Source organism: Paramisgurnus dabryanus, chromosome 14, assembly GCF_030506205.2.
Source record: "Paramisgurnus dabryanus chromosome 14, PD_genome_1.1, whole genome shotgun sequence".
NCBI lineage: Eukaryota > Metazoa > Chordata > Actinopteri > Cypriniformes > Cobitidae > Paramisgurnus > Paramisgurnus dabryanus.
Window position 1 is genome coordinate 17,033,492 of NC_133350.1, and position 24,066 is coordinate 17,057,557.

A 24,066-nucleotide genomic window follows, 5' to 3' on the forward strand; every position below is an offset into this window, starting at 1 on the left:
TCGGATGAATATTTTTTCCAAATTTTTTTACATAAATCTGTTAATCAACCTCAGTACTGATCAAAACTACCAAATCTTCACAAAAATTCAATGATTTTAACTCTTTAATTGCCACGTTTATAAGTGGTGTCACTGATTTGGGGAAAAACACACACAAAATGACCGATTTTCAATATAAAATGTGATTGTAAACTGGATTTTTTTAAACCTTTTTCACAGTCTTGGGCATGCCAAAGATTGGTAAAAACATTGGCTTTGAAGCATTTTTAGTTTTTGTGCAGCATCAGTTAAAAAAAATTTCTCCCTCATTTATTGTTATTGGCTGTTTTTGCCCCATTGACTGCCATTATAACCACATTTTTTGATTGCAGAGCTATGACACCTTTTTATCATGCATTTTTGAATGTTGTTGTTTTTTCCTTTTGCTAAGAGGTCAAATTAGTCATTTTTACTGTTGATCACCATGTGGCACTATTAACCCTTTAGTAGCCCTGTGCAAAAACAAAGCTTAATTTCTGGCTTGTACATTGTGTTTTATGGAGTATAACTCCATAATAAAAGCATATTTGTGTGTGTGTGTGTGTGTGTGTGTGTGTGTGTGTGTGTGTGTGTGCGCGTATGTGTGCATGTGTGTGTGTGTGTGTGTGTGTGTGTGTGTGTGTGTGTGTGTGTGTGTGTATGTGCATGAAAAAAAGATATTCTGTAAAAATCTTCTCTGCATTAGACATTAGATTTATGAACATCATTATTATGAACACATAAGTGTTTAGTCATTCCAACAGGACTTGCAGCATATCACTTGGTGCTCTCTGCAAGTTTGTCTGGAGGGACAGCAACTCATGCACGAGGGAGGTGAAAAGCTGTTTAGGAGAAGGCTTTCCTAGAAGACCTGGGAAAATCTCTGCAGCAATATTGAGGAGAGAGCATCACCCTCGCACACCAGTTGCTACTGCACTGGTGAGAGAGATTCAGTCTCCTGCAGCTGTCTCTCCAGACACAAATCCACAGACACCAGCAGCTCAGGAGTGAAGAGGGGAACATGCAATTGGTGCAAAGAACAAACATGTCAGCATTTGCATCTGTTGTGGTGGACACACTTGCAGAGAGCACCAAGTGATATGCTGCAAGTCCTGCTGGAAATACTGAACACACACACACATACACACTAAAAGTTAGTTTGATTGTTTAGTTCTCCATCCATCCTCTACTCTTGCTTCATTGTTCAATTTATTTGAAGTTGTTTTTGTGTTCATAATAAATGATGTTCATAAATCCGATGCAGAGAAGATTTTTACAGAAAATTTCCCTAACCCCAACCATCACAAAAACCCTTCTCCTACTTCACATTTTCAGGAAACATCATTTTGTTTGATTTATAAACTTGTTTCCTCATGGGGACATCAAAATGTCCCCACAAGGTCACAAAGACACTGGTATTCCTATCTTTGTGGGGACAATTGGTCCCCACAACGTGATAATTACCAGGTACACACACACACACACACACACACACACACACACACACACACACACACACACACACACGCACGCACACACACAATAATATGCTTTTATTATGGAGTTATACTCCATATAACTCAATGTACAAGTCAGAAATTAAGCTTTGTTTTTGCACAGGGCCACTAAAGGGTTAATAGTGCCACATGGTGATAAACTGTAAAAATTACAAATTTGACCTCTTAGCAAAAGGAAAAAAATCCAAAATTCAAAAATGCATGATAAAAAGGTGTCATAGCTCTGCAATCAAAAAATGTGGTTATAATGGAAGTCAATGGGGCAAAAACAGCCAATAACAATAAATGAGGGAGAAAAAAATTAAAACTGATGCTACACAAAAACTAAAAATGTTTCAAAGCCAATGTTTTTACCAATCTTAGACATGGTCAAGACTCTGAAAAAGGTAAACAAAAATCCAGTTTACAATCACTTTTTATATTGAAAATCTGTCATTTTGTGTGTGTTTTTTCCCCAAATCAGTGACACACCTTATAAACTTGGCAATTAAAGGGTTAAAATCATGGAATTTTTGTGAAGATTTGGTAGTTTTGATCAGTACTGAGGTTGATTAACAGATTTATGAAAAAAAATTTGGAAAAAATATTCATCTGATACATTTTTACAGCCGTTGAATTTAGTGGATGTTTTCATCCACTAACAACACGAAAGGGTAGTAAATTTGCCCATGGTATATCGTTGAGTTTTTAAAAAATTTCAAAGCATTTTCTTAAAATATATGTAAATATAAGATTTGTCACCAAAAATCATTCAATTTGCTAAAACAGAGAGAAAGTTACGGCCAAATTAAGAGTAAAAAAAACTCTGTAGTGGATGAAAACATCCCCAACAACACATGAGGGTTAAAATATAAACCCAGAATTCAGCGAACGTCAAGAACAAGAAAAAAACAATAAGGCCAAGACGCGGGATTTAAATTACGTTACACGGACCATGTATAAATTTTTAATGTTTTCTGGACAGAAATACCAACTTTGTCTGGTATTAATAAGCTGCACATTGGAGTGCTGGCTGCTCCCCGCGGTGCTGAAGACGCGTGATGACACATATACACAGATATCTACGTGCAATCTATCGGAAAGTGGAGGAGTCATTAGTTGGGTTAGTAAAATAACGAAATTACAGCTTTTAAATAGAAGAAAAACGTTTTTTTTTGTAAAGAGATATATTTTTTTAAGTTTAAAAGTGCAGAACTCTTCTCAAGTGGAAGAAAGCTATTCTTTTCCCCTTACGCGCAACCTATCGGAAAGCCCAGATGAGTTGGGTTAGTAAAATAATGAAATTATAGATTTAAGTACAAAATAGTATTTATATAAAGAGAAATATTGAAATAAAAAGTGCAGAACTCTTCTTAAGTGGAAGTAATAACGTAAAATAACGAATAATAATTATATTATAACGAATAATATATTATAATAGTTTCCAATAGGTTGCACGTAAATATCTGTGCTGCCACCAGTACTTCGTCCGAGCGCGTCTTCAGCACCGCGGCCAGCACTTATTAATACCAAACAAAGTGAACAAGTTGGTATTTCTGTGCAGAAACATTGCAATTTAAACATGGTCTGTGTAACATTATGTAAATTCCGCGTCTCTGTCTGATTGTTGTTTCCGTTTTCTTGTTGTTGACGTTCGCTGAATTCTGGGTTTATATTTTAAACTGCCGCTTCAGTGCATAGCCACAGAGCTATTTAACAAGCACGATCTTCCGAGATACTATGCTACTAATAATTCATTAATAACTGCTGTTTTCTTGTGCAAAATATTTATATTATAAAATATATAAATATTTATAGTTAAATGTTTATAATACATATATTAAAAAATAATAATTTGGGCGCACGGACGCCCCAAGGGGTCGGCGGCGCCCTTAGCATTTGCCTATTCCGCCTATGCCCAGGGCCGGCCCTGACTGTAGATCTATATTTATGTTATTTACTGGCAACAGTTTGTGCAAAGTTAAATGAACATTAAACATTAACCACCAGTCTTTATCTTTACAGAATAACAGCCTCATGCAAAGCATTCTGGAAAACAAAATCTGTAGGAAAAAAAACAGAAAAAGGTTGATGATGATTTCTGGTTCCCAGAAAGGTTTGCATGAGGCTGTTATTTTAGTTTTATTCTGTAAAGATAAAGACTTGTTTAGGTTTCATGGTCATTGCTTGTAAATAACATAAAAAGATTTTAAATCTACTGAAAAATTAACATATTTTTGGTAATAAAATCTTTTTTTTGCATTTCCTCTGAAATATTTTTTTTTCTCATGGAAAATTATTATTGTGTTTATAAACATAATATTTGTTTATTTGTAGTTGTTTCCTCAGATATTTACAGCAGACAGTGAATTATAGATTTTTTGCTCTTCCAGAGCATAGCTGAACTTTATGAGGTGGTTCAGTTCTTATCACCACATTATGCAGGTAAAACATTAAGCAGGTAGACATTAAATCTGTCTAAACTTTGTATTAAAAAACCCAATTATCTGCCGACTTATAAAACTCCAGACAGCAGAAGTAATGAAGTGCGTATTTGAAAGATTAATATCTCTGACTTTGAGGATCCTATATTAAATATTAATAGTATATGTGTTTATTTTACACCCCCTCCTTTCTCAATGGCTCAGTGATTAGTTTGTATGTTCAGCGCTGACAGGACCCATAGCATTATACTGAGTAGGGAGTCTTTCCAGTATGACATCTGAGCTAATAGACTTCCACTGCATGGCATTAACCCATTATGCCAGCTGGGGTTTGTCATTCTGGCGTGCTTACATGAAACCTCAGGGACTGGAAACCCCATCCTTCCCCCACAAAAGATGTGTTCTGTGAGAATACATGGATGAACACATGGGCAGACGGATGGGTACATGGATAGAAAGTCAGAATAATAACTGTGCAGAAACGCTTTGGATATTTTCACAGTTTGTGCCATGCTGAGCATTAGTGGCCCTCTGCAGTCTGGTCAGTGGCCTTAAGTGACATAAATTATTGAAAGCTTGCTGAGTGATGGAAGCTGTAGCTTTTAAGCGCAAAGGCTGCCTGACGTTTAGGTCTGACCCATTTGATAAATGAAGAGTAATAAGATTACTCACACACGCTTTTTGTTTTTCCTCCTTGATTAATGTTCAATGGGTGACAAATGTCACATGCCATTGATTAATTGTTGAAAGGTAGAAAGATGCATTATCACAACACAATGTTCCCGGCATGTCTGGCACTCAGTATATTTATATATTTATTTATTTAGTTGAGTGTTTTTATGTATATGACAGTAAAAATTATGATGGTTGTCTGGTGAGCCACACAGGTCAATGACAAATAAGATCAAGTTCACAAAGCAAGTGGCACATTATTACAAATGTAATCTTTGTATTCAGGATAGGTTCATACATTTGTTGGAAAAAAAGGTTTGTAGCAGTTTTAACTAAAATTTTAAAGTGGTGTAAAATGTTTAAAATTAAAAAAAATAATAAATAAATGATAATTATTTTTATATACATTTTAAACAAGGTAAAAATGTTTTTTTTCATACTAAAATTTTTGGAATTTTAATGGAAGATTTAATGGAACTGCTAAGAAAAAGTCTTACATTTTTTTATAGCAGCTACTGTTAAAAAAGATTTATTGTTTCAACTTAAAAGAGTTAATGTTCATGCTGCCTTAAAATTTTGAGTTAATTCAAATAAAAAATATTAGTTAACTCAACATTTTTAGTTACCAAAATATTTTAGGTTGAATTAACTAAATATTTTAAGGCAGCATGAACACTTACCTTTTTTTGGTATTACAATTATAAAAATAAAAAAACAAGGTACAAAGGTTTTTTTCCTATACATATTTTTTGGAATTTTAATGGAAGATTTATTGTTTCAACTTAAAAGAGATAGTGTTCTAGCTGCATAAAATTTTTTAGTTAATTAGTTTAGTTATTTTTAGTTTTTTTGTATGATAATTATTTTTAAATAATTTTTAAACAAGGTAAAAAAAATCCTATTAAATTTTTTTACATTTTAATGCACTGAAAAAATTATTCATTTTTATTCATTATTCAAAATTATTTTTAAGGTAAGTGGTTGCAATCAATTTATTTAAGCTACATTTAAAAAAAAGTTTTTTATTTTATTTTACTTTACTAATCTTTTTTTGTTTAAATGTAGCTTAAATACATTGATTGCAACCACTTACCTTAAAAAAATTGAGTAAGTTGAATGAATATTTTTTTGTGTGTGAAAGATTTAATGGAACTGCTAAGAAAAAGTATTTTATAGAGAGTCTTTTATAAAAACTCGTTTATAGCAGCTACTGTAAAAAAAAGATTTATTGTTTCAACTTAAAAGAGTTAGGGCTCTATTTTAACGATCTGAAACGCAAGTGCGAAGCGCAACGCGCAAGTGAGTTTGTGGGCGGATCTTGGGCGCTGTTGCTATTTTCCCGGCGTGAGAAATAACTCTTGCGCCGGGCGCAAATCAATAAGGGGTTGGTCTGAAGTAGGTTCATTATTCATAGGTGTGGTTTGGGCGTAACGTCAAATGAACCAATCAGAACGCTAGCCAACATTCCCTTTAAACGCAAGGGCGCAAGTTCCATGGCGGGTTGCTATTATTATGACGGATTTACCAGGCGCACGCCAGGAGCGGTTCACAGCCGAGGAGACCGACGTCCTTGTACGGGGGAATCCCACGCTTGCCAGCATAAATCGGGCACGCCGTGTAACGGGAGGTGGATCTGCCTCAGTACTTGACGCCAGCAGAGGACATCGCTGCGTCCACCCTCACCGCTGAAAGGGTTTGGGGGCTTTGAAATCGGACCCAAGAAACGCAAGCAAGGTCCAACCCCAAAGTACTCTTACAAATCAAGTTCATATACATTAAGGTTTCTTATGAAAACATTTTAACTATTATTTACATAAAATAAACGTAATACAGCCACACAACAAAGTTATGAAAACATTTTAATCGTTATTTGCATGAGAATAAATAAAAACTATCACCACAATGCTCACCACTATGATTCCCCTTATCTCGTGTATTAATATTTTTAAGTGTAACAATTTATGATTTGCAAAAATAACTGTTGCATCTGTGTAGATTAGATAAGCAAAGTGTTGTGCACGCTATACATTATGGTCAAGCATGCGCCCTTAAAATAGCATAATGAACCACGCGCAACGCGCCACTGACTTTAGACTAATTTTTTTTGGTTAGTAGCGCAATTGTTTTTTGAAACTGCAAAATAGCATAAGAGATGGTTTGCGCCGCAACACGCCTCCTTTTTGCGCTGAACCGCCCAGGGAGCGCAAGTTCATTCCCTAGTTTGCTGACGTGCATCTGTGGAGGGAAAAACCCCGCTGTGCGCCGGCGCAAAATACGAATGATACATGCGTCACTGACAAAGTCAAATGCGCTGGGTGCAAGATAGAGCCCATAGTGTTCATGCTGCCTTAAAATTTTGAGTATATTTTAAAGTATATTTTTAAGTTGAATTAACTAAAGATTTTAATGCAGCATGAACACTTACTTTTTTTATTGAATCAGCCAATCTTTTTTACAGTGTATAGATAAGAAGAACCATTTTGGTTCCCCAAAGGACTGTTTTAGAACCTTTTGTGCAACAGCAGATCTGTAGATGTTAAAGGTACTTCATTTAACCATACAGCTCGAGAAAGACTCTTTTTTGCCATTTTATGAATGTATGTGACCAAAACTAATCTTCTGTTGTCTCATTAAAAGATCAAAATATCTTCTCATAAAAACCACCTTGATACACTCATAGGGGTCATTGCCTTCTTTTAGGTTTTCTGGTCACATGACAACTGAGAGATGCATTCATGTCACTGTATGCATCAATTGTATTTATTACATTATGTATTTTTTTAACCATAGATAAAAGAGGTTTCATGTCATTGACTCATATGCGGTGGATATATTTAAAGTGACGTCCACACAAAACAAACACGCACACAACAGGTAGGGATTCAATTTGGCGGACAGGAGAATGACTGATTGCTCTCAAGGCTTTCAGAGAGATTGCATATGTGACAGTCAGGCCGTAGTGTCTGGAGCAGATGTTCTCTGACAACTACATGTCCATCAGTGAGGATCAATATTGGCCGTGTATTTGAGAGGAACAGAAGGAAAGGTTGGAGAACAAGTCATGTTTTATACCCCTTCTAATGTAAATGACACGCACACTCAATACTTCTTATGGGATGACTTTTTCATGTCCGGTGATCCCTGCTTGTTTGCTTTCAAGATAAGCTATTAGCTCACAGTGTGCCTGAATGACCTTTACCTCATTTCTTTGGTCTGACACCCTTATTAGAAAGGCTGACATTACATTTTCTCATGCATTTAAGTAGCCAGCCACTTAGACAAACAATAAAGAATAGTTTAAGAATAAAAGCATCATGCTTTAACTGGAGTGATATCGAGCTGTGTGAGATCATTAGAACAGTCAGAGGCTTTGATGTCAGTGCCCGGTTGCATGAAAGTCCTTAAGCTAAGAAATCCCTTAAATATAAGGTTAAGGGTACCCTTAATAAAAAATGGGTTGCAAGAAAAACCCTTAAGTGAACCTTAAGGCTTGTCAATAAGTATTTACCCTTGAATGCTAAAGTATTACCTTAAGTTCTGCTATGCGTTGCTACAAAGTCCTTAAGTCCCATTTTCCCTTAAAAACTTAAGGGACTAAAACAGGTCCCTTAACGTCACACGCGATGGCTGATTTTATGTTTTTTTTTTTAAGAAAATGAAGCACAAACGCGCATTTCTAACAATCGAAATAATCCCTAGAGAAAAGTGATGCGCATTTATCAGAAGAATGGCGGTTTGATCGTCGGTCAAAATAAAGTGTTTCCAGTTTGAATTACTTTGAGTATTCATGCATGCGGCACTCTACAGTCTGTTATTTGCGATGTTTCATTGTACACAAATTCGCCGTCTGTTGAGCTGCGTGCGTTGATTTGTTTACGCTGTGAGATTTTGTAACCGTAGCAACTGCTTCTCCGCTGCCGTGTTTTGCAGAGACTATCGTAAAATACTTAGTATCAGTGGTGTAGTCTACGTGATACGCAGGTATACGCCGTATACCCACTAGAAATTGTCAAGGATTTCCGTATACCCACTAAAAATAGCGCGAGGATGCGTAACAGCATGGTTTTGTGACATTTTAAAAAGTTTAGTCATAATATAGATGTGAAGCATTGATCATTAGCATGCTACACTTGCTACTTTAGCGGGTTGAAATACATGGCTATATACTTCATGCCAAACTGCGCGATCCGATCGGCGTATGAATTTCTATGAAATCAGATTACTATAGTGACGCGAAAGTGACTGGGGAGCAGACTGGCGAGTGACAGCAAAGTACCGCGAGAGAGACTCCAGTTATCACATGGAGAAATCTGCTTTGACTCGCTCTCGCGGTACTTTGACATCACCAAGAGGTCTGCTTAGCGCCAAATGAAGTCGAACTTACAGTGTAGCTGCTCACGCGACACTGTAAACAAACAGTCCAGAGAAGTGAACGAGTGCTGCAACATAAACTCCATAGAGTTTACAACGCACATGTGAGTAAACAACATTTAAATCATCAGTCCAGTTTATTACTTTATCTGGAGGTAAGGCTCCAAATGCAATAAAATAAGCCCGTGATAATATCCTGATGGTTTTTAGCTGCCTTCAGTTCCTCTGCATGTTTGCTTGTGCTTCACAGTGTTAAACTTCCCTTCTCTGTGTTCATTTATATATCTACGTTCAAGATGTATATGATCTTAAACTTCTGTTTGGTTTGTGTGTCTAATATTAGGCTACATGATGGTCTTGTAATAATAATTATGTATAAGCCTATTTTCATTTTTAGACAATGCTTATATTATATGCAAAAATAAGCTTTTATATCAATGACTATGCAAATTAGAGTTAATTCATGGTCATCTTAAATGTGTATTAATTAAAAACATTTACACCATTAAATTACACATGGTAATGTTATCAATAGTTGTCAGATAATAGCTATTGAAAGAATTTAATATTTTTTCTCCTTTAATGCATGTGTTAGCCACAGATTGAAGATTTATTTAATTTTAATTAACAGTTAAATAACTTTTGTCCCTGAGTTAGATGTTGATTACCACTAAACCAGTCTAAAAATCAGTCCAGTTTCCCCAGCTGTAAACCCATTGGCTGTTAAAGTCTTTTTTTCTTATAATAAACTGACATGTTGATAACACGTTCAGTTTATGTGTTATGAGTACACTTTCAGAATGCTCTTAGTTACATGAATATCTATACTGTATGCATCTGTGAGTGTGGTGGTGCTTATGAGGTGTCGCGCTAGGACGAGTGAGCATAAGGATGAGAGGGAAAAATCACAGTATACTCACTACAAAAATCTAGACTACACCACTGCTTAGTATCAACACTTAGGTAAGGGTGACAGTTAAGACCTTTGTTGCAACGCTCTTAAATAAATCCCTTACCTCAGGGATTTTTTCTCCCTCAGGGAAACCCTCACTTAAGGAGTTTCATGCAACCGGGCACTGATGTTTATAATGAAAGTGTACAGCACACAATCAGGTTTTCATTGGCATAGACTTAGTAGAAAAATGTGAAAGGCATTTTGGTTTAAAGTGCTGCTTTTATATCAAACACCTAAAATAATTATCTTTTCAACAATTCAGTACCATCAAGTCATGAAGTGAAAGTAATAATATAAATGCTAAAGGCTTTATTAAACACTTTTAAAATGATTCAATTAAAAAAAATCTTTATTTAGATTTGATTTATTTAATTTTATGAATGTAAATTGTTGTCATGCAAGGAATACAAAAAGGGACGAACCCAGCCCATTGGTTTGTAATTTAACCTATGCTGGGTTGTTTCAACCCAAATGCTGGGTTGTTTGAGTAAACATTTTTTTAGGTCAACTTAATCCAATGGTGGGTTTGTACCCATTTATTTTATATTTTACCAGTGTATGTGCACACACAATTATACAAGTCCTTAAATTTAAATTCAGAGCATAATTATTTGGCTGTATTCTGCCTCTAAACTCAAAATGGCCTCGTATCACCATATATAAATCATGATTTGGTAAGAGGACCGGTGGGTGGTGGAGACATGAGGGATGTCGGCTGGTTTAGCAGTCAGCGAAGCATTGCAGGTGGTTTCAGTACCTCCACTGGCTCTCTGCCAGTGAGCTATAAAAGCTAAGAAATCACACGTGAGACCGGACCGCTTTGCTGTCCCCAGCTTTGAAGTTGCTGGTGGCCGTGTGTGAGATATGATTGGAGACTGGTGGCAAGCATTAGATCTTCCTGCTCTTAACAATTTCAACCCAACATCAGCTTGGTCAAGCAGTTTATGAGTTACTAAGACACAATTACAGAAGGTTTTTAAAGAACTATGTAAGTGTACCCAAACCTGCTACAACATTATTCCTTGATAATGCATTTATTTACAATGTCTCTAAAGTAGACTACTGTGCAATAAATGTTATATGTGATTTTACTGCTTTTATAAGGCAGAGAGGTACAGGATGTATATCTGTAAGTTTAATGATTGGAGTTTATAGAGAGGACACACATGTTCGATATCATTTGAATTATGGCTCTTTTCCAGAAATAATCAATACACACACAAATGGGTTTGTGACCAAGAACATATGGATAAGTGCAATGTTAAGTTTAAAGCAAAGTCGTGCATGTCTTTCAAACCTAGTGACATGTCATGTTTTATTTATCTAATTCTCTATTTGTATCTTTCTTGCAGAGTCATAACCTTTATAGACATTTAGGTGGACAGTGGTGGTCGACCAATATGGTTTTTTTAATGATTGATACTTAAAGCTGCAATCTGTAACTTTTACCTCTCGCTATCTCTGTTTAAAACATAAAATTGCAGGCTACTTTACATACTCTTAGTTTGTTGAAAAAGAACTACGAAATCCAACTTGAACTTATAATTTATTATTATACTGTAAGCTTAAGGTGTGAATAATGGTAAGGTTTGTTTTAACCTTTTATGAACAGATTGCTGCTTTATATCTTTACATTTGATCACCCAACACTGGATATGTGTTACATCTTTGTTTCATGCAATATAAGAATTGTCAGCCAGTCTGGCTCATCCAGAGGTTTAATTTAGATTCAACCCTTTTAATTTCATTTCATTGTTTAGTATTTCAATAACGGTCAGTTGTTAAACTCTCTAGAGCTTTGCACAATATGCCACGGCAATACTATTTGCACTGGCAAAATAAGTAAAAATGGACATGCAGGAACATCAATCAATTTTTTTGGCTATGATTTCTGAAAATCCAACCCTTTTATGGAGAGTAAAATAAATTAGGGAGTGACTAAAAGAGCACTCTGGAAGATTAAATGATGTTGGAAACAGAGGTCGTGTTAGGCTTTTCATTGTCAATCAGACAGCCCACATAGCAACCGCATATTTTCGGGCCAAATCTTACACTGGGCATTTCAGCTTAATTCTGAGTCCTGGCTTGAGTTTGGTCTACCAGTAAAATTAACATATTTGGATAAGATCTGGCTAAGTTTTGGTAAGCCAAAGAATGAAAAAACAACAACAGCAGTCTTGAAGAAATGTAAGAAGTCTAAATATTTTTGTCATGCGAACACCATTTAAAATAGTTATTGGAAATGCAGATGCATTTTTTTTAAATCAATTTATATTAAATGAGAAAAAACAAAGTAATTAATTTTGAAGGCAATAATAAATACATTTATCTTTATTGAAACAAGACTTAGAAAATATAATTTTTATGAATTGTTAATGCAAAGGTGTCAATGTGCAGTAAACAATAACAAATACAATGATTTCAGAATGAAGAAAAATAATTAATTATTCAGTCTGCAGTATCATACAACAGACAAAAGACTTAATAGGTGTTTAGAGTTCATGGTTAAATGGATATTTTGAGTATGTCAGAGGGTTTTATTTTCAGTCCTTTAAGTTGTCTTTGTTTTTAAAGCAGTTATTTTTATAAATAAATAAGATGTTATAAAAATAAGACGATAGAGCTGGACATCAACTCGATTTTAATTTTCAACTGAAACAGAACATCTGCCCGACTTTAGAGCTTGACGTCAGGCCGACGTTACATAGATGTCAGCCCAACGTTACAGCTTGACATCTGTCCGACTTTAATTTATAATGTTAACATTACATCTGGAAATTTATATGACGTTGGTTTTTGCCGTCAATCTGATGTTACCTTTGGACGTCAGGTCAACGTTGGGTTTTGACGTCAACCCAACATTACAGCTTGACGTCAGGTCAACGTTGGGTTTTGACGTCAACCCAACATTACAGCTTGACGTCAGGTCAACGTGGGTTTTGACGTCAACCCGACGTAACTTGACGTCAGCTTATACATTTACAAGTTGCAAGTGTAATCTGTTCGATTGAGAGGTGGCTTTTTAGACTTATTGGTCACTGCTAAAAAAATCTGTCAGAGACGTACATTTTTTGGTCACTGAAAAATCCAGTAATCCAGTGGTTTTCAAACTGGGGGGCCCCCTTAGTGTCCGGAGGGGAGTTTTATTACATTTTATAAAATAAATAAATAAATTAATTAATTAATTTATATTAAATTCTTTGTAATTAAACTAAAGGCTTTGTAAAGGCTACTAACCATCAGCACTAAACTGCATTATTTAAAGGTGCAGTGTGTAATTTTTAGAAAGACCTCTTGACAGAAATGCAAAATAATATACAAAACTATATTATCAGGGGTATATAAAGACCTTTCATAATGAACCGTTATGTGTTTATTAACTTAGAACGAGACTTTTTTTATCTACATACACAGAGAGTCCCCTTACATGGAAGTCGCCATTTTGTGCCGACATTTTTCTACAGAAGCCCTTAATCGACAATTTTTTTCTCCGACGATGACATGTTTGTCCTGTGGTGGCTACAGTAGCTTTTCTATGCGTTTTAAAAGCGAGGGGGGAGCAGTGGATTAAGCCGTTGGTTAAAATTTACACACTGCACCTTTAATATGTTTTGTTTAATTCAAATTGTAAGTTTGAGTTTTATTTCATGAATTTTCTTTTGGGGGGACCGCAAAGGAATGCTGCATGCCCCTACACAGGGGAGGAGGTACACGCCAAAAAGTTTGAGAACCACTGACGTAACCTCTGATTTGGATGTTCGGGACAGGTTGTATTAATGTGATACCTGGCATGATTTGGTGTCACGGGTACATCTGGTGAATAGATACAGAGGAAATGAAAGGCATTTACAATCTTATGATAGTTATCTTATTGCTCAACGATAAAAGATCTGAACATGTTGTCCATTTATAGAAACTACAGCTAGTTAAAATTTAAGCTATTATAATTGACATTGGATAAACTTTAACAAAACTCTGTTCCTATAAAAAACAGCAGATTTAATTAAAACAAATATACGTCTTAATGCGATGCCACTCGTTCACATTAATCACTGGAGAATACCATTCATCAATTGCACCTGCATTAAAAGAGTAACCTGATGTCATTATTTATGAAAGCAATTACAGAATGCTATCTAGTGCAGAAAAAATTAGGGTGAGTCTAATCTCTGGATATTTTATCTAATGGTGCATAGGGTGATAAATGTGACAGGTGTTTTAAAGAACTGGGCATTTCCCTCAGACAGTGGAAGATAGAGAGCATCAATATTTAGCAGTCCCAGAGGGGTCAAAGCAAAATGTAGTCATCTCTGTTGTGCACTATATTCAGGGTCCCCAACAGACTTATCATCAAAGCACTGTAATTACGTTTACCACTTTTTTTTTTTTTTTTTTGAGACAAGGAGTGAAGTGTTATCAGCTGAGATGTGAAAGTCATTATTAAGTCAATGAAATGAACTGAAGAGTTTGTAGTGTGGATGCTGACCTATAAGGCACTAAAACTATCTGTCAGACAAAATGATAAATGTCCATCTAATGGACTTTACTTTTAAGGCATATGTGCTTTATGAAGAGAAAAAAACTTATTTAAAGAGGCACAAGAGTCAATCAGAGGCATGAACAGATCAGGAGGTTGTGAAAATGACAGAGTTTTACTTTAAAGAAAGGCTTCTCGAGCAGATAAGTTGCAGCATCTTGTCATACACGCATACATGGTGAACACAACGACTGGCCATTTTTCTATAGCCAGATTTACAAATAAACACTGTTAACCTACATGATAAGCCATTGAAAAAAGCTCCTCTGATGCACATTGGCTAAAAATGTCTTTTATGCTGAAACCCATAAAACCACAGCAATATACCAGCAAATATATAGTAGTATATATTGCGTGAACTTTGTTCAAGGCAATGTGACGCAACATACTATAGGTTTGAGCCAACTCTAAACAGCCTTGATGTTAAGGTGTGCCACACACAAAGCTACAGTCTCTAAGCACACCAGAATGTGTCGTCTGTGCATATACAGTAAATTACTTGAATAGCCGCAGACCTATTGTGCAGAAAAGCAAACAAGGACGGTATTGCTTTGAGGTATCAGAAAAACAGAATTAATGAAGTGGTCCACAGTGTGCTCCAATGAATTTCACGAAAACAGATTTTCTTTAATGTGAAGGCATTACACAGGACATCACACCTCTGTCAGGAAGTTACAACCTGATATTGAGCCCTTTCATAAAGCAGGCATTAAATCTGCCGGGCCAAGACGTGTCAGAGGTGAAAGGCATTATGGGAGACTGGTGCATTAAACATGAACAGACAAACCATTTCTTTTGCGTAACACAATTTAAAAGTACAAAAAGCTTGTTAGGTATGTGCAGAATGCTACAAATCTACAGCATTTGCTATATATACATAATCATTTAAGATTCCTGCCAGGTGCTTTGAAATTGCGAGGTTAGTGACAAATCTGTATGTCACAAAAGTTACCAAACAAAAAAGACAATTTAAAGCCCCACCGCTTAGCCACTAATTGTCCAAACCTATGGAGTCTTTCATTTTGGGATGCACCAAAACCATTTTTATTATGAAATATTATGGGTACCTTCAGATACTTACTGTAGCACAGTAAACCAGCAAAAACGAACGCATATTTACATGTGATGATTACAAAATCTAGATGAGGCCCTAGATGAGAAAAAATACACAATGTTTTCATTATTTGTTATGTAAAGTTACATTAAATAAATTGTAATATATTAACACAATAGAGATGACACAACAATATTAATACTAAAAAGAGCAGCACAAATAACAAATAAGACACATCCCTTTTAATTAATGGTGACATTTCATTATTTTACATTTCATACATATGGTCCTAATGTTATAGCTTAATCTCTGAAACATCCTACTGTACACAGATGCTTTTATGTGCTAAAATCACAGCTGGGTCATTCATCCAGATTAGCTGTTATGTAACTGAATGTGCAGTTATTAATAAATTATTCATATATTACCTATTACTTTCATAAATAAAATAAATAAGTAAGGTCCAAAACTTTGAGACGTTTTCTTTTATATTTTTGTTCATTACAAACTACTAAAATCTTAGGGAAAAATTCATACTTTCCAAGGACACCACTCTTGCAGTTAAATGATGCACTATATGCAAAACCCTATAATGCATGTTATCCAGAAATGATCAGTAATGATATTGAAAGAAAATACATGGTCAAATTCATTTAAAATTCGAAAGGTTTGCTTATTTTTAAGTTTAAATGTTTATCTCAGACTTTTGGACCACTCTGTAAGTACATAAAGGCCTCTGGTAGAGGAGAACATAAGATTTTAGGGCAGGGTCTCAATCAATAGCACCTCAAACAAAATGCAACACTGGATGAACCTCTTAAAAGCATTAGACTTTTTACTTTAGTCTATGGCTACACTTTATCCTTCTGGAACGATTCAGAGCTACAGGACTGATGGTCTATTACCTTTAATTTCACGAGTGTTTCTATAGCTCTTGGTTTACTCCTAAATGCTCAGTTTGGTTTATGGCTCATAATCTGTTTACTTTTTATGTCTGTTACTGCTCCTGATCTCTTAAATGACACCCCACTAATGCACTGATGCACCCCAAATGTTTTAAGACTCATTTGAAACCAAAATCGGATTGAAGAACAAATATGAACCATTTTTATCATCATTATTCTCCTTTAAGGACTATATAAAGCAAGTTTTATATAAAAAAAAAAAAAACAATGAATATATCATTGCGTATTTATCAAGAGATTTGACTCTTGATAAATTGATCCTCTCCATTGTCCTTTGCGCTAAAATACTACCATGCTTCAAAATAGTGTCTTTTTTATCGTCATTTACAAGTGATGCCATCTAAACCTCAGCCTATAAATATCAGTGGCATTTTATAGTTGCAGCCAATGAAAATATATGAACAAAGCTTCAGGTCAATGGCAAATGAAAGCATGATATCAGTCCAGAAGCATATACAAGAATATACTGTAGCACTTCACGGACCAGAGGTTCTGTTTTTGCAGTCAACACCAAAAAGAAAAGGAAACATGAGATGTCCACATTTCAACCCAAAAGCAAGATGTGATAATACATAGTGCATAGCTTTGTATAGCACAGCAACCTGTGCCGGCACTGTATCCAGAATCTGTTTGTTTGGACGCATCTATCAGCTGTGAAAAATTCCTTCGCTGCAGAAATATCAATATGATAAAAGTCTTTGCTGACATTCTGCAGTTGAGTCGGCCCACAGTTGATATATGTCACAGAACCGGTTCTTGTGTTTCCGTTTCTTCGATGCTAGCTACAGTAAATAAGAGGGAGGGGCAGAACATTTCTTAAAATAAAAAAAAGAGCAAAAGCCACACAAAATGCTTGAAAGTTTCAAGTTTCCACCCCATCGCCCTGAGGGCACACTAAAGTCTGTGTGGGGCCTCGAGGACACAGGTATCGTTCACCTGCATTTCTTTTCTTCCCTTCCCAATACCTTGTTTAGAAGAATCATGCACTCCGGTGCTTTGTATGTGACTACTTTCTCATAACGCTGTATATATATATATTTCTTTCTATGTGTGTAGTTGCACCCTCTGGCCTGCTGGTGTTACCGTCCTCGGCTCAAGGTGCTATGCCAGTGAGTAAATAGCGTTAACAGGTGATGTGGCCTCCGAACTCTCGTTTCCCTCCGTTTCCTCTTTGTCCTTCTTAACTGTGTATTGGCCAATGAAGGAGCCATCTTCATTGAACTGACCGTCTCCTCCTTCCCCATAGTCTACCAGACTGTCGTCACTCTCTTTAACGTCCCTATCCAGAGAGGTCTGGCTGCCCTGCAAAGGCTTGTTGTCTTCATCGCTGCTGCTGGGCAAAAAGAGAAAGAGAGTTATAACACTTTGAACATTTCTGTCTATGTCATATGAACTGTGCAGCGGGGAAAATAAGTATTTGACACATCAGCATTTTTATCAGTAAGGGGATTTATAAGTGGGCTAATGACACTAAAGGACTGAAGATCAAAGTTCATAAAAGAGGCCCAAGGAACCTTCAAGATTTAAAGACCATTTTGGAAGAATGGGTCAGAATCACTCCTGAGCAATGCAGACGACTGGTCTCTCCATACAAGAGGCATCTAGAAGCTGTAATCACCAACACCAACTTTATTAAATAAAGTGTGTTCAATACTTATTCCCTGTGTCATTTCCATTTATTAATTATGACTCAACTTGTATACTTAAATTTTTGGATTTCTTTGTATGAATTCGATATTTGGCTTGATGGCTAAATGGAAATGTTGTGTCAATAGCCCACTTAGAAATCCCCTTACTGATAAAAATGCTGATGTGTCAAATACTTATTGTCCCCGCTGTACATCCTCGGAAAATAACAACCCGGCATAATGAGAATCATGGACTGAAAGGACTTTGGAGAGGAGTTTGAATTTCGCTCCCACCCTCAAGCTCCTCTGTATTTTTGGCATCTGGATGAAAAGAAACCCGGCTCAAAATATAAAACGCCACATTCTTGTTTTGTAGACATTCATTTTTTGAGAAGATTTCTGAAGTTGAACTTGAGAGGTTTGTTTCGTGTATCAAAAATTATAACTAATCCATACTATAGAAAAAATAAAACAACAACACTGAAAAAACAACAACAACAAGATAAAGCAATTGCATTTATGCTGACAAAAAACTCTCAGCTATTCTATAAATCTTAAATAATTTCAGTATTGCAGAAAGATATATTTCAGCTTCTCTGCATATCAAACACATGCTTCTAGTATGAAAACAGACATTTTTTCAAATAAAAAAGAACAAAAGCCACACAAAATGCTTGAAAGTTTTAAAGTTTCCACACCATTGCCCTAAAGGCACACTAAAGTCTGTTCACCTGAATTTATTTTCTTCTCTTTCCAACACCTTGTTAAGAAGAATCATGCACTCCGGTGCTTTGTACGTGACTACTTTCTCATAACGCTCAAACACATGCTTCTAGTATGAAAACAGACACCTGCTACGGAGTCATACATTGAGTGTGTTTACATGCACAAATATGCGAATATCTATCAAAAATCTGCTTATGTTGGAGCCGATGGTTGTAGTGGGCAGTGCTTAGACATATGGTGTAAACGCAGTTTTTGCAACCAGAGTTTAAATCCCAGCTCGAGGTCGTTTGCTGATCCCGTACCCTCTCTTTACCCTGTACTCTCTTGACATACTGTATATCAAATAAAGGCAAAATGGCCCAAAAACATAACTTAAAAAAATCAGCTTATTCTGAAAACCCGTTTTCATGCATTTAACCTGACTTTTTGTCACAGTCAGTGACGTCTGAGTAGTCCACCTAGTCATTCAAAAAGCCGGCGGGAAATTTGTCAAAAACTACTGATGCATTTCTTCTCATGCCTACAGAACCATTAAATGTTACATAAGTTTTGATTTTCAATCAACTGCACAAGTCGCTTACGCTATGCTTACTTCCATTTGTAATGTTTATCTTTTACACACCCATGAATAAAACTGCAAGAAGGCTGTTAAAGGGGCGGTCACACTACACTTTCCCTTCCATTGACTTCATTCATACGCATGCTTATGCATTAAACTAGAAACGCAAGCGTGTGCGAAGATATTTCGCATTTCACTGTTCCAAGTGAACTCGGACCTGCAAATTCGTATCACGTGGAGAGGAAAACAGGTAAGTCAAGGCCTTTCTGAAAAGTAAAGATGGACGAAGCGCACCCCGCCCATATCCGCAGTAATGTCTAAAAATATTTGCATGCTCAAAGTCTAGTGTGACCACTGATCTATATAAATGACTGGATTGCGCATAGAACGCTTAAAGTAACAGCGTGAGGTGAACCAGCGCAGAGTTCGAGCGGCCATCTTGTTAAGCCCAACTGGCAGAGGGCATCATTGACTTACTGGACATTCAAAATCATGATCTAAATTCACCCGGTTTACAGCGTATCAGTCACACAAGATCAATTTATAGGATATGTGTACGTAAATGAATTGTTAATTCTGATGTTATTTGCAATGTTTATGTTTTAATTGGGCAGTATAAGGGATTTATAGAAAACGTTAAGGTGAGTGTGTCTGCTGCATTCTGTTAATGACACAAGTATAACGTTTTTTGACACTAAGCGGTCAGCGTTATTTCTCTGAATAAGTTTAGGTCACTTGTAAAGATAACATTATTACAAAACCAGCAAATTATTTCATGCACATACGGTACAAAGCATGATTATTTATTTAGATTTCAGAATGAGCACGTTTGTCATTAACATTAAATATGCTGCGGTCTGTCTGCTGATCTGATACTATAATGAAAATTAATGTATAGTAATTTACTGTTTAAAATGCAAAATGTACAACATTCAGTAAATAACTATGTACATCATTAGGACGTTTGCATTTTAGTAATGTACAGGGAGACATATAAAAACGGAGACTAGTAAAGTGATGTTTTATCAGTAAAATCTGATAACGTCCATTGATTTAATAGAACGTTTGGGCATACCAACATGGCGGCGCGGTGGCTTCACAATTGTGACGTCATGCACAATCCAGTCATTTACTGTATATAGATCAGTGAGTGTGACCTTAAAGCAAGTTTACATGCAACACGAAATTGGGAGTATGGGGAGAATTCTACCTGTTCGGATTAGATTTCACTTTAGCCGTTAATAACCTTTACCCAATTAAAGAAAACTGTTTTACGCGTTTATGACCTAACATGTTATCAGTTTATAAAGCATAATGGGGATAAGACTGTGCATGTAAACACACTCAGTCATGCATAATAATTTCAGAGCTAACAGAACCAATAAGTACAAGGCAAAGCAGAAACAAAAAGACATCTTAAAAATCTTTATTACTGAATAGAGACTCATCTTTGTTTTATGCAATATCAATAAACCTTGCTGTAAACTGACTTACAGGTAGGATGTTGCAAATAAATATTGTAGGCTCAGTTTACAACCAGACGACATGCTATTATCCATTTCTGGTGATCATAAAAATGCTTTTACCAATCTCATATATCCTCTATATAAACGTAAACATAAAGCACTTCTGTGCAATAAAAACGTTTCGATGAGACGGTCATAAATGGTGTGACAGCACCAAGTGGCTCAGTTCTCTCCATGCACCATGTCAACAGCTAAATCATATCAGTTTGTTTATCTTTAGAGTCAATAAGGAGCATTTAATAAATCTTGCTTCCTTATTCGCGTGCAAACTTTGACTGCCACTTGCACAACCTATATGAGTTTCAGGTAGACCAAGTGACAATAGGAATAATTTCTGATTTAATCGATTAAGCAATCCTCTCATTCAGATACACCTGCTATATTTTTTTTTAATAAAGGGAAAGCAAAACTATGTATACCTTTTGACAGTATATGTAAAGATTATGTGATGATGTGGCTTGTCAAAATCAAATCAAATTATGAATCATGTTAAAATGAGAGTAAAGTAATGAAATCTGTATGTCGTAGTCATTATTTATACTTTTAACCATTTAGCAATACCTGTTAATAATAAATAAATAAATAGGGAAAGGATGTGTATTAATCGATTAAAATCAAAAATGTATGGCAAATATGCTTTAGTTCATTATTAACATTTCCAAAGCCAGATGAACTTAATGCCTCTCTTCCATACCTTTCCCTCTCCCTGTCAAGAGACCTTCATTGGACCAACGGGAATGGAAAACACCCAAGAATACAAATGATGAAAGGAGAAAGAGTCAGATAAAATAACGAGTAAAACAAAACATTGTGTGTCATCAAAAAGGCACTTTGAAATAAAAGGGAAAACAAAACAATCATAATTGGTAAACAGCCCTGAGCGTGTAATCTGATGTAACACTATTGAATATAGATTACTGACAAACCCAAGGGCTTTAATCTGCAGCAGAATCTTCTTCTCTCAGATTGTAAGAATTGCATTTTAAAGCATCAAACAAAACAAAGATTTTTTTTCATTTCTTGCATGCAAACTTGATCGTTTCCATTTTTCATGCAAGAAAATACCTGTGCATTTGAGAATAATTGACCTGTCATTAAATATTGCGATTTGCATTGCAATTTTCATTAAACAGCATTTCAATGGCATTAAACAGTGACAGAATTTTGGTCTCTCTATAATATGAATGAAAGTGAATTAAAGCTTGACATTGCACTGGATTATAAAAAATGCTAACCTTTCAATAAAAATAATTGTTGTAATTTTGTTTCATAAGGCGACAACATTGTTTTTATAAGGAATAAATGGTTCAGTATACTTCAGGACGTTATTTTTAGGTCAAAGCATTTAATGTTTCCAATTCGCTTTAATTTTTATATGAACCTCGTAAAAAGTGTGGTGTTTTACGTGCTGCTTTTTATCTTAAACAGGTGCAATGTTTCTGACTACATGTCAAATAATACAGTATACAGTCACCTAAAGGATTATTGGGAACACCATACTAATACTGTGTTTGGGCCCCTTTCGCCTTTATAACTGCCTTACTTCTACATAGTATTGATTCAACAAGGTGCTGAAAGCTTTCTTTAGAAATGCTGGCCCATACTGATAGGAAAGCATCTTGCAGTTGATTGAGATTTGTGGGATGCACATCCAGGGCACGAAGCTCCTGTTCCACCACATTCCAAAGATGCTCTATTGTGTTGAGATCTGGTGACTGTGGGGGCCATTTTAGTACAGTGAACTCATTGTCATGTTCAAGAAACCATTTTGAAATTATTCGAGCTTTGTGACATGGTGCATTATCCTGCTGAAAGTAGCCATCAGAGGACGGGTACATTGTGGTAATAAAGGGATGGTCAGAAACAATGCTAAGGTAGGCCATGGCATTTATACGATGCCCAATTGGCACTAAGGGGCCTAAAGTGTGCCATGAAAACATCCCCACATCATTACACCACCACCACCAGCCTGCACAGTGGTAATAAGGCATGATGGATCCATGTTCTTATTCTATTAATGCAAAAATCTGAATCTACCATCTGAATGTCTCAACAGAAATCGAGACTCATCAGACCAGCTAACATTTTTCCAGTCTTCAACTATCCAATGTTGGTGAGCTCGTGCAAATTGTAGCCTTTTTTTTCCTTTTTGTACTGGAGATGAGTGGTACCGGGTGGGGTCTTCTGCTGTTGTAGCCCATCCACCTCAAGGTTGTGCGTGTTGTGGCTTCACAAATGCTTTGCTGCATACCTCGGTTGTAAAGTTGTTCTTCTATCAGCTTGAATAAATCGGCCCATTCTCCTCTGACCTCTAGCATCAACAAGGCATTTTTTTCAACTGCCATGTGATTGGTTGATTAGGTAATTGTATTAATGAGTAATTGAACAGGTGTTCCTAATAATCCTTTAGGTGAGTGTAAGTTTGAACGCTATAAACACTGTCCACTGCCACATCATTGCAGCCATTTTAAACATATACTGTTCAGTATGATGTGTAACGTAGACCAATAGCTTTTATCAATTCTCATTACATCACAATGTATCTGCATAAGGACATGGTGTGTTCACAGTAGCTCCATAAAATGAGTGAGTTTTAAAGTTTAACACCATTGAAAAGCTTGATGAGAGATTATACAGCAGCTTTAATTCCTGCTCCGTCAATCATAGCGTAACCAATGACATGCTCAGGCTCAAATGATGTGCTAAAGCCAAATACCTGTTCTCGTTCCTTATCAACCCAGCCGCCAATTTGAAAGAGGGAGGGGGGAAGAAAAGCGTTGATGAAGATGGAGTTGAGCACATCACACACACGTTAAATGGAGAGAGAAGTTAGCGCTAAAGCCGTTGTGTGAGATGGGCTTAGCATACATTTTAGCATTGCAAAGCAAATCTGTTTGTCGATTAAAGATAATGTATTAGGATTAGGACTAAAAGCAAACCAGTTAAACTGTATCACCACACATTTGTTAAACACAAATCTGCCAAGTTTTTCACTGTGTAGTTTTTCATTAAATGCTTGTTGCTGAATTTGTTAGTGCCATGTTACATTTACACAATATTAAGATTAAATATAAAAAGCAGGAGTTGCAGAGTTAGCTTACAGTAAGTACATTGA

General features: G+C 36.0%; 1 protein-coding gene and 1 long non-coding RNA gene across 24 annotated transcripts in view; one reads left to right on the top strand and one right to left on the bottom strand.

The window, feature by feature from the left end:
* The first annotated feature begins 12,498 nt into the window (after window positions 1-12,498).
* LOC141280745 (uncharacterized) lies at window positions 12,499-16,645 on the top strand. Its single transcript, XR_012335074.1, has 2 exons — window positions 12,499-12,786; window positions 12,835-16,645. It is a non-coding gene; the product is annotated as an uncharacterized lncRNA (long non-coding RNA).
* Window positions 14,590-24,066, bottom strand: part of nfasca (neurofascin homolog (chicken) a) — a 95,304-nt gene continuing 85,827 nt past the window's right edge. For 19 of the 23 annotated variants that reach the window (XM_065241341.2, XM_065241337.2, XM_065241336.2 and 16 more), the window contains one exon: window positions 14,590-17,845. In XM_065241341.2, the coding sequence (XP_065097413.1) occupies window positions 17,614-17,845 (232 nt within the window). In that variant the 3' untranslated portion in view covers window positions 14,590-17,613. The remainder of the gene's footprint in view (window positions 17,846-24,066) is intronic. The other 4 variants (XM_065241342.2, XM_065241338.2, XM_065241360.2 and 1 more) reach the window with 1 other exon arrangement.